At 41.1% G+C, this 16881-nt stretch overlaps 1 protein-coding gene and 1 non-coding gene across 2 annotated transcripts in view; one reads left to right on the forward strand and one right to left on the reverse strand.

Moving 5' to 3' along the window:
- Positions 1 to 6639: 6639 nt before the first annotated feature.
- On the reverse strand, positions 6640 to 6713 carry TRNAN-GUU (transfer RNA asparagine (anticodon GUU)). Its single transcript has one exon. It is a non-coding gene; the product is annotated as a tRNA-Asn (tRNA).
- A 5466-nt stretch (positions 6714 to 12179) lies between these two features.
- CASD1 (CAS1 domain containing 1) overlaps positions 12180 to 16881 on the forward strand; it is a 28331-nt gene continuing 23629 nt past the window's right edge. The window contains exon 1 of the mRNA XM_058801528.1: positions 12180 to 12398. Coding sequence (XP_058657511.1) covers positions 12266 to 12398 — 133 coding nt within the window. The 5' untranslated portion in view covers positions 12180 to 12265. The remainder of the gene's footprint in view (positions 12399 to 16881) is intronic.

Below are 16881 nucleotides of genomic sequence, written 5' to 3' on the forward strand. Positions count from 1 at the left end.
AGTAAAGTCCCTGTAACCTGCAGGAAGCACCACTCCAAAGATTAGCAGCTAAGAGTCTGAAGGCAGCTCCAAATGGTGCAAGGGGGAATAAGCACTAAAATCTGTTTCTAAGGATTCTTTTTTTGTTTCTGCTTGCAATGAACTGATTAAGGAAAATAGGGCAAATATCAAAACATGATCTTGGGTACAGCTGCTATGTGCCTGCAGCTGTGTGCTGAATTAGTAAAAATGGGAATTTCCATTATGAAATATAACTCATTTTTTCTTCACTGAGTAAAACATACTGTAGGTAAATACCTGCATTTACTCACTAGACCATGATGATTCTTAAAATATTATTATTATAAGCATTTTTTACCGTTTCAAATTAAGTTTGTTGTTGTAAAACCAGTAATTCTAGATTTGAAAACATTAAAGAATTTCTTTCTTTGTATAGATTGACTACAAGACAGGAAGTTTCTACAAGGACTGAAAAGCTAAAATTTCATCCCTCGGGTGTTGCAATTCACTGGAAGGTATGCAAAGGTTATTGCTAGGATAGGGAGGAGGACCTTTGCTGCCTGGAGAGAAAAAAAAACCCAAAGCACAACTAAAGGAACACTTGAGCTTGGAAAGGAAACTACACCTAGCAAACACTGTCCCCTTTTGTTGTCTTCTGATTCCTCCTTTGCTCTCTGTGATCTATTCCATGGCATGTCCTGCTAGGTAGAGCACACCTTCTTTCTATCCGCTCGCTGATAACATCCAAATTACATGTTTTCAGATCTTTGCTCCCAAAACAGCCTCATTTGGAAATTAAACCTGAAAAAATACATAGTGTTTACCTCACAAATTCCAGCCCCATTAGCACTGGACAGATATTCAGTCTGCTTTGCAGGTTTTCAGCTTATCAGAACATATTGCATGATCAACTATTTTGCTTATGCTACGTACAATATTGAAGAAACTATCTTTCAAAGATCATAGCCGTAAATAAGAGATAAAGGTCAGACAGGGCAGAGAGCTTTAATATTGTCTAGTTTTGGGAATATAAGATGTTGAATAAACTTCCGGTAAAATGATCTTAATTATTTTTCAGAGTACTCTGCTTTCCTATAAGCATTATCTTTGGAGAATTTCATTATCAGCAGCAATACTTCTAGAGCATTAGCATAAATTAGCTGAAATAATAGATTAATGTTTACATTTGTAACAAGAGAGAAGGAAAGGAAAACAGCTGGAGTAACTAAGTGAAAGGCAAAGTTTGCAGCAAGCCCTGGCTGTACTGTGCCAGAACAGAATTGCTGGGGAAGCTCTGTAGAGCTGGATGGAGAGAAAACTGATGTGTAGTCCTCGGTTGTGACACAACTGTGCAAACCGAAGTCCTGCAGCATTCAGACCATTTTCCTCCCTGGAACATGCAGGATTAATAACCCTCACCTATGTGATCAATAAATATGTTCTGTCTATCAGCTTCTCTTACACTATCCTCCCAGGAGATGGACAGAGATTAAACATCTCCTGTCAGTATGTGCTTCAAATTGTATCTAAGCTGACTTCTGATGTCTCCAGTGCAAATATTCCTTTTTGTATCCACGGTTTCCTATTACAGCAGGCTCAACTGGAAGCACATTGGGCTCCCTGTAGCATGTGCTTTTGCATTAATATGACCTAAGTAAGTAAAAACTAGAGGAGAGGAGAACACCATCAAAGGGACCAACACTGAGCAAAAAGAAACTCAAACCATGTAGCACGGTTCTAGCAGGGGCAGTTGTAACTGTACAGCCCAGTAGGGGCTAGCCACTAGCAATTATCTTCAGTATCTGAGATCGTCAGTCTAAAATATGAATACTGTGCTACAGACAAATATCCTTTAATACAGGTGAGCGACAAAACAACATTAACAGACAACATATCTACACTTCCACCATTCAGGTTTAAGTTGAAGCTTTTGACGTGACTTTTGATTTGTTTTCTTGTAGTAGTTTCAGACAGGATCTCCTAGAATCTGCCTTCCTACCACCCTCTTGATGCAGTGTTTTACAGTATTAGAATCATGTATCCAATTCCAATGACATATTAACACGCTTAAATAAAGTCATGCAAACAGAAGTAACCCCTAATTCATTTGGCTTTACTCGTGTCTCATTCTGAGCTTATTGGAAATCCACTGTTTTTCTATAGGGCTCCCCCATGAATGTCAGATGCATAATGAATGCAATCTACGGTGCATAAACAAAGAAATTACTGCATGTCTATATTCTAAGGCTGGAATACATTTGTCCTTTCCTGGAAAACGTGTGGTTGGATATTACATGAGCAAATTTTCCTACACATGAATCCATGCATATGCATACACTCCAACTACTCAGGAAATGATGATTCTCATTAAGGCAAATATAACTATCAAAACAAAGAAATAGATAATTTGAATATTATTTTGAACACAAGCATTTGAAATACATAAAATAAATTCCAATAATTAATATCAATATCTTACTATGTTCATGCTACAGAAATTGGACCTTCAGATAAAATGAAAGCTTTCCCAAATGCCAATTCTGAAGACCAGTCAAATAGCACAGCAATTCTCCAGCATTTTCCCAGGCATTGTGCACCACCTACTGCCTCACATAGTGATTACCAGCCCCTGAGGACTGTATTTTAGGGCTTTTATTCCCAAATTCACTGTCATTCACAGAATCACAAAACATTCTGACTTGGAAGGGATCTACAAGGATCACCTACTCCAAGTATTAAGTAAACAGCCCATAGAGGTATCAAACCCACAACCATGAGGTTATTGGCACTATGCTCTAAGCAACAAGCTAATCTCAGGGCTGTTGCTGTCTAAATCTTCTGTGCCAAACCTATCCTACAGGCTATTTCTTCAAAACATCAGCTTCAGAACTCATCCTAAATATGCACTAACGTATGAGAAGAACATTCATCCAAACAGGAAAGCTCTTGGAGCAAACTGCAGGTTCACTCAGGGCACAAAAAAAAAGGCAATAATTAAATTTACTCTTTTAGTTGTTAGGTTCTGTCAATCTGAAATTATCTTCTCTATATAGCAGTATAAAGGACAGGGGTTTTTCTTAATGAAATCTTTCCTCCATAATGACTGTCAGTTTATCTGTTTTTCAATTTAATCCAAAGGGATTTAACACTGCTTTTTGGTTGAGGTATTTAACATCTCAGGGTGTAAGTCTCTACTCCCAATATATCCCAGTATAGTCTCTACCCAAACACAGTCTGCCTTAATTTGGAGAAAATGCTTTTCATTACTCTTTCCAGTTAATAATGAGCTATCTTCTCATTTATTTTCATTTTTCAGCATTTAACAGGGAATAAGAAATTATTTGTTCCCCAGATTCTGCAATGAGATCCAAAGGACCTTTGCCTATTCTTCTCAGGAACAGCAAAGAGAAAACCACACCCATGAAGAGCACTTGCCTCACAGTAGAAAAAAGCAGAATTACAGTTTTATTCACTTCTCTAATCTACTTTAATTCTCATATGGATACAAGAGATGCATTAGGTACAATAGACACAGACAGGTACAAGAGGTCCTTTGAACTTTATCAGTTCCCTATGTGATTCTGGAGTACAGTTTCAAATACTTTATTTCATATTGTTCCTATAACTCTCAGTTAGAACGCTCCAATTTTTCTGGAGAGATTAAGAGCCAAGGTTGAGAATTAACCCTGTGCAGGATGAGCTGGTGGTTTGTGCCTAAGTATGACAGTGTCCTTGTCTGGCTCCAGGTGAGAGGAACAAGCATTTCATCTCCCTCCTCCAGTGTTGGGATGCCCTCAGCTGCTTTGGGAGTATGAGCACTTTGATTGTCCGGGAGATTCAGGAACTACATTCCTACCCCCACTCACCCACCTCCCACAAGTTAATCATTAAATATGTATTTTGAAAGCACATCCAAGAATGAAAAATACTGATTCTAACACCTTGCTCCTCTTTAAGGTGGTGTTTCTCTGGTGTTTCTCTATATACAATATTACCAGTGCTATAGCTTTTAATGTTGTCTGTACATCAGGATCTTATAGATCTCTATGTTGTAATAAGACTTGGGTATCCATTCCAGGTATGACACCCTGATAATAAAATTATGGGCCAAGGACTGACCTATGGATTAACTGAGTTTCTCTCACACCTTCTTTCTTGGTCCATAGCAATGTTCTTACATTCTACTTATTCTCTGCTGCAGAAGCTTAGTCTAAAAATCCATTCTCTATGTTAACTTTTCATAAATACTGTGGAAATTTAATATGTAACAACTCAGTAGCTGTTTTCTGTGGGCCTTGTGTGAAAACTCCTTTACCTCTTTTCCTCTCACAGGAAAATGCACTGCTCAGACACACTATGGAGACTACTTCAATTGATTTCTACTGACTCCTTCATCTGTTTCTTAGCATGTTTACAAAGTTTAATAGTTTTGGTTTTGTTTGGGTTTTTTTTGTTAAACTCACACCCTGAAAGTCTGAAATTTAGGACAGCATGGCTCCTAAAAATATATAAATTTTAAATTCATTATTTCATATGATCTGGATCTAGTGTGTTGAAAACTAACTGGGATTTGCATTTCATTTCTAAGTTGCTTTTCATGTACCAGAAAAACAGGTCTGAGGAAAGAGAGCTCTGTGAGAGAAAGGTAGGCTTATAAAATAGAATCATAGAATCATTGAATTGTAAAGGGTGGGAGTGGACCTGAAAGTTCCTCTAGTGTGGAAACCAGGGCACTGGGAATATTTCTCTGTCTGCTCTGGGGTGCCTCAGCCCCAGGGGAGCACTGACTTTGACCCTCATTCATGGAGAAAGTTTTGTAAATTTCAAGATAGACCAGAATCCACTAAGTGTGAAGTAGATTATAGAGAGTAGTGAAGGTGTATCACTTAGGTGAGAAATTTAGGTTTTGAGATTTTTAGTATGTTGTGGATGGAATCAAGATGGAGGGCACAGGGTGTCATCCTGGGCTTCTTCTTCATGCTTCATCTTCCTTCTTCTTCATGGGTTTGGGTGGCATTTTGTAATTGGGCAGAAAAATCCACATTGAGGGCTCTGTGGGATCAGTTATTGGGTTAAAAGGGGAGATAATCTAGGTGCCAGCTCTTAATTGGATATTTCAGCTTTAAAAGACCTCGTAACTAAAGATTGTTAGCCATTTTTGAGGTGCTTTTCCAGTGTGCTGAGCCTGGTGTGGACAGTGTGCAAAACCTTAGATAAGATAATAAAGAACCTGAAGACCAAAAAAATCAAGAGCATCTCTCTTTCCTGTCACAAGACTGCTCCAGGAGGGTCTCCCCCAACAGGGGAGCCCCCAGGGAGGGACCAGCCTGAGTCCCAGAAGTCAGGGAATTGGCAACAGGTACCCCAGCAATCAAGTCTTGACCACGCCTGGCAGGGGCTCCTCCCACTACACCAGATTGCTCAGGGCCTTATCCAGGCCTTGAACATAGCCAGAGTTGGGATACCCACAATCTTCCTAAGCAACTGTCACAGAAATCTTTTGCGAAAAATCCCTTCTTTGGGATTTTTCCTTCTGGGAAGCTGACGCCCCAGAAAAAGAATGTAAACAGTGGTTGTCTGCTGCTGTGGAATGCAAAAGGTGCAGCTGTGATTGGCCCATGTTGGATGTTTACAATTAAGGGCCATTCAAAGGCCGAGCTCTCTGGGACAGAATCAGAGGGAGCTCCTTTGTTGATTCCTTCCTTTTCTATTCTTAGCATAGCAAGCTTCTGAGACTTTCCCTCTTCACCCCTGAAAGACCCTTGTGAGCCCGGTAACAAGCAACATGTTCCAGTGTCTAACTACCCTCACAGTAGAATATTTCTTCCTAATATCTAACTTAAATTCTCCCTCTTTCAATTTATACCCCTTATTCCTTGTCCTATAACTACTGCTCCTGAAAAAGAGTCCACAAGAAAGTTGCTGAAGAATAATGGGCTCCAGTGGATTCACTGCATATGGATTTGTTCTGGTTTTGGGCTTTAGATAAAGCCACACACTGTTAATTAAACCTTTCTGTTCGAGTATTTTTAAAGCATAAGAAAAAACAACACAGCAAAGAATTACATCTACCTGCCAGACATCTAGCAATAATTAAAGTGTGCTATCCACAGGAGACTTAAAGCTAGGGGCAAAAAACAATAGCTCTCCTGTAGATTCCAACTCACCAGTCACACAAAACTGCTGGAAGTGGCACAACTATTCAATTTCCTGTTAATTCCTAAATGACAAATCTTTGCTAAGCCTGAGGTGCACAGTAGCCCATGTTGATATTTTGTATGTCTGTGTTTACATTTCAACATCATAAAATAACATAGATCCTTTACAGCTCACAAATAACACAACGGAGCTCCATACAAAGAGCTCCAGACAAACAAATTTGACAGAATAGGGAATGTTGCAATGTTCAGCTAAAATGAAACTATTTCTATGCAATTTCATTTTGAAATAATGATGCATGGAAATATTTTAGTCTATTAATCCATTGCTTCGTACTTCAGCAAACAAGGGTTTTGGTGAACCTGAGGCTTAAGAGAGAATTCCAAATTTCTAAAATTTCATTGAATGGCTAGGTTTAGGAAGGGACCTTGAGGTCATCTGGTTCCAACCCCCAGCCATGGCAAAGGAAAATCAGGAACACGTCCCTGGGTGGGCTTGAACCACCAGCCTTTCAGTTAACAGCTGAATGCGCTTACCAATTGCGCCACAGAGACTCCCTGGGTGCTCAAATCTTCATAAGAAAAAATAATTTCTCTATCCAAAATAAATTTATGTTCCTAAAAACATCAATTTCAAGTAGCAGGGATTTAGTACAGAGATGCTAAAAGAGAACATGGTCATCACATGGCATCTGTATTGCTGGCAGCCAGAAGGAAAGGCTTATAATGCTGCACAAACACAGCAAAGCCTGCACTGTGCCTGTGTAGGCTTCCAAAGGCTGCCCTATAAATATAAAGAATTCTGAATTTTAAGAAAGCACAACTGGGAGCACAAGGGAGAACCATGAAAAAGGAAACAATATAAAACAAAGTCTTGATGAAAAGAGAATAACTCAATTTGAAAGCAACTAACAGTGACTGCCATTTTTCCTCAACCAGCAGTCAAGAAAAGAGAGGGGAGGGAATAAAAAAAAACTTAAACCTGCATACCAAAAAACTCATCAAAACCAAACATTCTTAACCCATTACTTTGATGGATACAAATCTTTGAGGATAAAAAAGCAAGCAGCTGAAAGAAACATAATTTGTATTAATGAGCTGAGCTGGGTCCCAGCCCCTTTCACAGGACCGTGTAGCTGCACAGCAATGACACACCCCATGAGGCACAAAGGTGTGGCCCCCTGACTGTCCTTAATTAAAGGGGACAGATGACTAAAATATTTGCTTTCTGCTCATTTCCCTTCCCTGTCTTCATCTGATCCATCTTTGTTTCAGACCCACAGAAGCCTGAAAGGAAAACACTATTAAGTCTCATATAGAACAGCAGATGCATTTTTCTCTTAGTGATAAAGCTAAATATGGCCTTTGTACATGTGATTTCATAATTACTTCACTTAATATCAGTCTGATTTTAGTACAGAGTATTGAGAAACCATTTTTATAACTGTTACAAAATTAGAATTCTGTAAAAGCAGTAATTGCTGATAGAAGTACCAGGATCTTACAGGTTTGGGGGCATATTTGTTTCAGCATTTGGCTATCAAGTCAGTACTCAGGCTACATACACTGGGTGATTGAACAAGTTCACTGAGAAAAAGATTTCTTACACTTTGTACTCCCTCTTCATTAATGCAACCAAATATTTGCAATGGGTGACTACCATGCATACACATGCCACATGGAAACTTGATTCTTAGGGAAAAATTGATTATCACTATGAGGTTGAAAACCCAGCAATTAAAATGTCTGATGCCATCATTTGGCAGGTACCCAAAAGCTGCCCAGGCAAAAGCTGTATAACTGAAAACACTACACCCCCCAGGAATCATTGGAAACACAGCTTTGTTTCTGGAATTAAAATTTGACCAGAGCAATCTGGCAATGCTGCACCATTTAAATTAAGAAGTGATATGGTTTGGGGTATGGCAGATCCTACTAATTACTTAGTCAACACTTAACATGTAAGTTAATGTAGGGGATATTCTACTTATTATATGACAAACAGAATGTTCCTTATGAGCATGTGATCATTTCCCTTATGAAACTTCAAGATTACAGGCAAGTGAAATTTTTTTTCTAACTCTGGTGCTTATATTCCTTGCTACATTATACTCTTATACACAAACTCAGAGGGGAAAATATCACATGAGAATGCCCTACTATTCCTCTGAGAATACTTAAATGTCAGGTCTTTGTTACATCTGACTTTATACTACAGTAGCCACTTCATCTTCTTACATGCTCCCAGTCCTTGTGATTACATTGTGCCTTTGCCTGAGGACAGTAGCTCCAAATCAAGAAGCTACACATAGCTGTAATACTGAAAACAGGAAAAAAGGACATCTCCTGCCAACTCAGTTTATCAGCAAACTCATATGTGCATGCCAGATTTGACCCACGGCACAAAGTTCTCCTTCCATTTATGCTGAGCCTGCCAAGAAAGATCAGGAAGCATTAAAAGAACAATTACCCCATCTAAATTATATCTGTGTAAATGACATGTGTCCAATTTAAATTTGTTTTCCAAATTGAACAGTAAGTCACCATTCTTCACGGTAAGTCATTCACCTTATTCTAACTTACAAGTAAATTACCACCTTACTTGCTCTCTCAGTTCTGCAGAGGGAGAGGATTAGTTTAAAATAGATTGGTTCTCTGTGAGTGAGTGGAATTAGGTGGGATGAACACCTTCATTCCTGACTGTTATTAGATTGATTCGTAGAGGAAATAGAGTAGCCAAAAACCTCAGTAATGACAGCATCAGTCATTACTGACCATAGAAAACACCACAGCTTCTTATGAAAATAATTAAACCAGTTAACCTAAGGCTACCCCTGTAGAAAAAACATATTTGAAATTCTTCCAGAGGCATTTTACTTTTAATATTCATACACATTGTCTCACATGCACAGCAGTGTCATATCTCCTGTGCCTCTCAAAGGAAATACTTTTCTCTTCTCTGGGTCTTCTCTCTGATCTAAGTGTTCCCCTCCCACTGATGGCCCTTGATGCTTCCAGCAGAGCAAGCAGAAAGCCAATAGGAAGCTGTAGCATTTGCAAACCAAAAGCTGAGGTTTGACTGATCAGAAGGGCTTGCAGCCTTCTGGTTTACTTTCAGCACACTAAGTTGATCAGCAGCAGGGAAATAAAGAACACAATTTACAAAGCTGCTTCTAGCTAATAATAGTTCATGTCTGGAGTTAGTTTGATAGGGTGCTTTGCAATCCCTAATTAGCCTTTTCTATCAGGCCTTTTATACATAGTGGTTTTGGTGTGAATTACTTAGGTATATGTCATGATGCCAAATTCAATTAGCTTGTGAAAAACAAGGAGGAACGTGTTAGAAGGGAGACCATATGCAAACCACTTCCTAACTTACAGCACTTCAGCCAAAAGCTTCTGACTGAATGAAGGGGATCTCAATTATGAATCTCCTAAGCAATGTCTCCAAAGAAGCATGGAAGCAAAAGCAGATGTCTTGTTTACACCCATATAAATATTTAATATTCACAGGGGGATTATCTTAATTAAGATACTCGACCTGCAACAGTATCAGCATGTATTGCTACAATCCTAAAATAACACATCGAAATCCACACATGGAGATTTCCACACATGGAGTTTTTTAGGAATTACTTAAGATCAGTGTTAGGTCTTCATGGCAAGTGAGGAATGCCCAGGGACTCCCAGCAGCAGGCAGCAGATCTGAAAGAGCCCTCCAAATGCTGCAGGACAGAATTACTAGTTCTAAGGGTTGCAATTTTCTGAGATATATATAAACAGAAGTATGGTTGTTTTGATAGCATTTTAGTTCCTGCTGCTCTTTTAGAGAAAGAAGACGATTTAGTTGAAAATCCCTGAAATTCTCCGGAGACAGCTTTTTTGTGGAGACTTGAATTCATTTTTTGATTTTGAGAATAAAATAATAAATTAAATTTCCCTGCTTAAGAATTGTACCCACACTAACTAAGAAGCTGAGTCAACATCCCAGGAGCTGTGGCAGAACCCCAGGTGCTTTCTGCATCTACACTGCTTATAGTAACAGCAGCAATTTGGGTAAGTTTTGAGGAGCTGCACTCATGGTCATAAATGGACCTTGTCCCATGGCCCTCAAACTTAACATATTTACATTGCAGAATGAGACAGGCTGAAGTAAATATGGTTTTGGTTGGATGAAGTCTCACTTGTTTGTGAACAAACGTTACATAAACAGATGAAGAAGAAGAGTATCTGTGGTCCTCAATGACTGCAGGAAAGATATATTTCATAAGACTGTAAAGAATCATTAATGAGCAACAATGCAAAAAGCTACAAAATGCTCTAGCTAGAAAATGTGTTTAAAAGTGTTTAAGTTGTTTCTTAAAGTGTAAAATGCATATGAAATTAAGACAAAGAAACTGAAGTACTAACAGGAATATTTTAACAATTTAAACAAACAATGAGGTTTGTTCACAGTAAGAAGGCTTTGAAAATTCCTGGCTTTTTGAATGAGGTATGAGAAAAAAAGAATGCATCAATGATATTTTTTCATTTATGGAGTAAAAGAATCCCTACTACAACCAGAATTGGGGGGTTGGTTTGTCTGGATTTTTGTTGTTGTCATTGTTTTAGTTTGGTTTTGTTGGGGTTTTTCTGGAAAAACATAACCAAGTAACTACCCATCTGTATACTTGGTACCATTTTTCTCTCTCCCTAAAAGAATAAACCTGAGAGAAAAGAGTGAAGTGCTTTTATTATTTAAAAAAATACTGAAAAGGTGAATGACTCAACAGACGGACTTGAATAGAAAAGAAGTATAGACTATATGTTGGCAGATAGTAAAGACATTGGTTGGATAGAAATGGGACATATATTGAATATATAGTAACAGCACACATCAGAATAATACTTAGAACTCAAATTTTGTATGTACATAACATTATGTGACTACATACTGCACACATTTTCTAAGTTTTAAATTTATTTATACGGTTTTTATATGGTTACTTTATTTTGTGTGAAATATATTTCCTGTGACAGCCTGCCCTGCTCTGGGCCTGCAGAGTTTGGTGGTGGCTTCCACCGCTGATGAGGGACTGGATTGGGAGCCCAGATTTCCTGCCCAACTCAGATAGCTGCTTGTGGAGGAGCAGAATTTCCCTTTGGTAAATCTTAGCAAGGTTTGATTTCAGCAGTCAATTCATACATCCCTCAAACCCAGGTAAATCTGTGGGGGTCGGCCTCTTCTCCCAGGCAAATACCCATAGGATGAGAGGACACAGTGTTGAGATGCACCCCAGGAGATTTAGGTTGAACATTGGGAAGAATTTCTTCAGAGAAAAGGGGATTATGGGTTGCTGGGAGGTGGTGGAGTCACCATCCCTGGAGGTGTTTAGGAACCCTGGAGGTGTTCCTCACCATCCCTGGAGGTGTTTAGGTGTTTAGGAAAGACTGCGTGTCTTTCCTTAAACTCAGTGACATGGTTCAGTTGGCAGGGTGGTGTTCGGTCACAGGTTGGACTCGATGGTCCCAGAGGTCTTTTCCAACCTAACTGATTCTGGGATTCTGTGATTCTGTGTGTCAGCTTGCTTGTACAGTTACCCACCCGCGTTCAGAGGGAGTGAGCGTCTCCCAGCCTGAAATGGCCATTTCATTATCAACAGAAGAGTGACAAGTGTTTAAAAACCGCATTATTTGTAATGAAGCCATCACTGTCCAGTGCCCGATCCGGACCGTGTGGGGCACAGACCCTGGCCCAGCTCCTCATTCACGGAGCACAGTCGTCAGGGGGTCTCCGCCTCGCCACCGCCCCCTCAGCTGCGGGGCTCGGGCCGAGTGCGGTGCGATCCCGTGGAATCCACCGGGAGCCACCGCATCCTCACGACGCCGCGGGGCGGGGAGGTGAACGCTGGGGCCGCCCGCTGGCGGCCGAGGGGAAGCGGCGGCGCCTCGAGAGAGGCGCCGGCTCCGCCCCGTGGGCCGGGGGGGCGTGGGGCTGCTGTCGGCCGCGGCGGCGGGGACGGCGGCAGCAGCAGCGGCGGGGTCCGCGTTGGCCGCCGGCGGGGACCCAGTGCTGCCCCGCCGCGCCCGCCCGCCCCATCGCACGCTGTTGTCATGGAGGAGCCAAGATGGCGGCGCTGGCCTACACCGGGGGCAAGCGGGAGATCAACTACTACTTCAGCGTGAGGAGCGCCAAGGCGCTGGCGCTGGGCGCCGTCCTGCTCCTCACCGCCTGCCACGCCGCCTCCCGCCGCTACCGAGGTGAGGGGGCGGCCGCGGGCGCTCCGCGGGGGACCGCGGCTGCCGGGCAGGGGAGGCGGAGCCCGGCGGAGCTCGGGAACCGCGGCCGTGCAGGGAGGGCGGAGGTTCCCTCCGCCCGGGGCAGCCGCGGCGGGCCGGGGTGGTCGGGCAGCGTGGCGCGGTGGGTCGCTGGTTGCCGAAGGACGCCACCCTGGGGGATAGCGGGGACCCGGCCCGCGGGGCCCTGCGGGCCCGGCCTGGGGGTCGCCGCAGGCCCCGGCGGTCCGGCGAGGCCCCGCGGAGTGAGGCGGGCGAGCGGGGCCGGCGGGGCTGTAGCTGTGCGGTGTTTGCACTGAGAGCTCGCCGCAGCTCCGGGGCCCGGCCTGCGGCAGGTGAAGCTGCAGGGGTAGAGGGTGACTTCTTCCCTGTCACTGGTTTCCTTACGGCATGATTAATGGCCAATTACCTGGCAATTAGTGGTTAAAGTCTTAGTTGGTACGAGATCTGGTATATATTGTTTCACTCTTTGAACCATCAAACGTAACGAAAGCGGCCGCTTTGGTGGATGGAGCGCAGTAAAGAGCTGCTGGCTTCACGTGTTGCCGGTGGCCGCGGCCAAGCTCCGGGCACGGAGCGAGCCGGTGTCACTGCGGCCGTGACCGCCGCGCACGGCGCACCTCGGCCCGCTCCTCCTCGCTAGGGCTGGTTCGGCCCTGGAGCAGAGAAACTTGGCATGATCCGTAAATGCAAATGCAGCCGCTGAAGGATATATTTACTTGTTTCTGTGTCACGCTGAAAAATGCGGTATGTTTTTGTGGGTAAATGAAAAAGTTGATCTGCAGGGAGATGACCACGGCTCTGTTTGTTGTAGCACAGCTGGTGTCGTGTTCTAACGCTTGGCTGCCAGCATTCATGGGAGACAAGGCTGAGCGAGGTAGTTCATAGTGGAAATGGAAAAAGGGGTAGGGATCTCTATGTTTACAATTCCCTAGATTCACCCTCTAGCTGGCATGTCGGTAAGCCTGATAAACTGACTAGTATTAAATTGGAAGCATTTACTGAATTCTAGGGTAGATCAAGCATGAGATAATTGAACTTGCCTGTTGTGCAGTGTTCCTTAAGGCACAAGAGAGTCACAAAACTACGCAGAAGGAGGGTGGCAAATTTTTTAAGAGGGATTGCAAGACTAAGCAAATGGGAGCTGACATATCAAGCAGGTTACAAGGAAAATAAAATATGCATAATTTCAGTATATTCTGTGAGAGTTAACGAGGGGGATGAGTCTTAGATTGAAAAATGGTGATAATCTTCTGTAACAATTCAGTATGAATTGTTACAAACCTTTGAAGTTTTTTACCTAAGGCTTTCAGTTTCTTGAAGCAATTAAATGGTAAGGGAAAGGTTTTCCCCTAAGTGTTTAAAATTTAGGACGACATGGAGTCATAGTGAAAAGAGACTTACCAATTTGGGCTTCTATGAACATAAAATGTTCAAAAGAGAAGTTTAGAAAAGGAAGGTGGAAAAATTACAGCAGATGAATTTTTAGGATAGATAAAATCAGAGGTGCTTTAATCGAAGAGATCATTCTGCAAACCTTCAGTGATAACAAACAGTTGAAATTCAACTAATGCCACTTTTGACAAGTAATGAAAAAAGCAGAGGTTTTCACTGATAGTGCACAGCTAAAGCTCACTGGCACCTCACTCATTCTCAGTGGTGTTGGTCACCCACTCTAAGTAGTGGTATGGTAGAACTTGGAAAGTGTGTACAAAAGAGCAACATAAATGGCAAAAGAATAAAACAGCTTCTCTATGACAAATAATAAACTAAAATTCGGTAGCCTGAACAGAAACCAAGTAACTTCTTAATGTTCTCAAATGTCAGGAATTACTGGGGGAACGTAAATTGATTTTTATTGTGCCATAACACAAAAATATCAACTGACAAATGAAATTGGGTAATGCATTTTAAATGATCTCAAGAAGGCACTTTCTTTTACACGTGAGACATTTTACACCAATATTTTTATATCAAAATATCCCAAAAAGGGTCATTATGATTTCCAGAGGGTGTTGGAGGTAGGGCTGCAAACAGGTTCAAAGTAGCCAGGCCATGTCATGTAAGTGATTGCTGTGTTTGTTGTGCTTTTATACTTCCCCTTTTGTCTGATTGTCATTACATGGAAAGGTTTTAGCTCATTTTGACCATAGCCATGCAAGTATCTACTATAGACAGGAGCAGCCCAGTGTACTTCCAGTCATGCTTGCCTGTATAAAATTTACTTGTATGGAAAAATGCTGAACTGCAGTTGTGGAAGGTCAGATTTATGTTTAGGAATACTGTTGTATTTAGGGGTCACCTACATTTTTTACAAAAGAATGTGAATAAAGAGAAAGTACAGGCTGTCTTTAATTTGGGGAGAGTTAAGTGGGTTCAATGTTTACATACTATCCAGTGACGTTAATGCTTTGTGGTTTTCAGTTGTTGTATTTCAAAGGTACAGTTGTAAACTGTTTTGGAAATAAGAATTTATTTAAAATTTCACATTCTTGAAATCAACAGTAGTACACTCTGTTTAAAACTACATTTTTTACTTTGAATAATACAGAACAATTGAATTTCCAGCTCTTTAAGAGTATGTATTTTAGAGAAAGCTTTGTGAAACAGCATGCCCTGGTGCTGAATGAAGACTTTGAGATTTCACAATTTCAATTGAATAGCCATGATTTTGAGGAATGATAAATTAGAATAATGAACATTAAAAAAAATCAGAAAAATTATGCACTTTGTATAACTATAATGTTGTGTATCTAAGTGAGCATAAAACTTAATTTGTTGGAAGGATAATTTACACAAAGAAAGAGTTGAAAAAGAATGGTCTGTGTTTTGTGTATACATTGGCACTTGAAATTCTTTTTCTTTTGGGTTGGTTTTTTGGTTGGGTTTTTGTTGTTGGTTTGTTGTTTTTTGGTTTTTTTTAAGATCTCACTGATGGCTAAGAAGTTGTGGTGTATTAAAATGAGCATAGTTCTTTGGCTGCTGTTTCACTTGCTAAATCCAGAGTTGAGCTTTTCTGGAGGCACTGTCTGGTTTGCAACCTCCTCTTTACTTTCTTTATTTCTTGGCTGCTGTTTCAGTTTTGTTTTATTCCCCTGTGTCATCTTCTCTCCTTATTTTCTACAGTTATGTTTAAAGGAAGATCTCAAACTTCAGTAATAGCCTGAATGAGTTTCAGGAGCTTTCTAGTATTGCTCAGGGCATTAGTAAGATAATCAGTACCTGGAGTTGGGAAAGAAGCCTAACCCCTTGACATGCATTACTGTCTCTCTGTTTGAAATGTATGCAGTGTTTGGGATGTTACTTCAGTGAAGGTACTGTAGGATGTTTATGGGCAATTATTGTGGTGGGAGTGCCATGGAGTACAGGGGTACTGAGCTTGGGCCATGACCTCTCTGTAAGGACATCCTCCAGTCTTGAAAACTTGATGGAGAAAGGGGTGATAGTGGTCTACAAATCACGGCAGATATAAGTCCAGACTGCCTTGTCCATTGGAGAACCAGGGAGTGCCCCAAGTAAATCTAGTAGAAACCATATTTCAGATAAAGGCAGATGATTCTTCAAGTATCAGCTCTGGATATAGAAAACTCTAGAAGGATTCTGTGGGTGCTAGGAGCTTGAAGACTGCTTGTCCATTTCACTAAATCCTTGGAAAGAACATAGTTGGGAGAATGTTAGACAAGGATATAATGTTTATTTGCCCTCTTCTTATTAATCTGTGAGCATCTGCTTTTTGCCCCTGTTGAAGATGGAACACTAGGCTAGACTGACCACTGGTCTGACCATGAATAACTGTCCTGATTTTCTTACACATCTTTCTCAGCAAGTTAATGGATGTCAGAGTGAGTCTGATTAGTGGTGGATATTCTTTTACAAAGTTCACTCTTACATCACTTTCATACATCTCCTAGCTGTCATCATCTGTGAAGTAGAGGCCTTCCTATCAGTAATAACTCTAAACCACCTCATTATCAAACTCATGTTGCTTTTGATTAGATAGTTTTTTTATTATTCCTGACAGTTTCATTTTTTATGCAACTTACTTGTAATTATAGTTTTCCCTGATACTCAAAATTGCAAACTCATGCAATTGTGTTGCTTGAAAAACAAAGTATGAGTTGAGCTTAATGAAGTGAAGGTTTCAGAGAAAGTGTTAGGTATGGGCAGTGGTACATTGGTCCTGCCCAAGCTAGAACTAGTTCCTACCACTTCATTCACAACCATTTCCCTGTTTGTCAGTGCTGGGAAATGCCAAGAATGACAAAATTGTTGGAGAGCAACTTCTCTTGCAGTGAATGTGTTCAGTTGTGTTCAGTTATAAAACTGCAGCATCTGACACGGAGTTGGGAAGATAACAGTCACTGGTTTCATAACAGATATTTGAAATTTAACATGACCTGAAACATCAGCACTTGTAAAATGATTAATCTTAATTAGCATAAAGCTT

Source organism: Ammospiza caudacuta, chromosome 1 (assembly GCF_027887145.1).
Source record: "Ammospiza caudacuta isolate bAmmCau1 chromosome 1, bAmmCau1.pri, whole genome shotgun sequence".
Lineage (NCBI taxonomy): Eukaryota > Metazoa > Chordata > Aves > Passeriformes > Passerellidae > Ammospiza > Ammospiza caudacuta.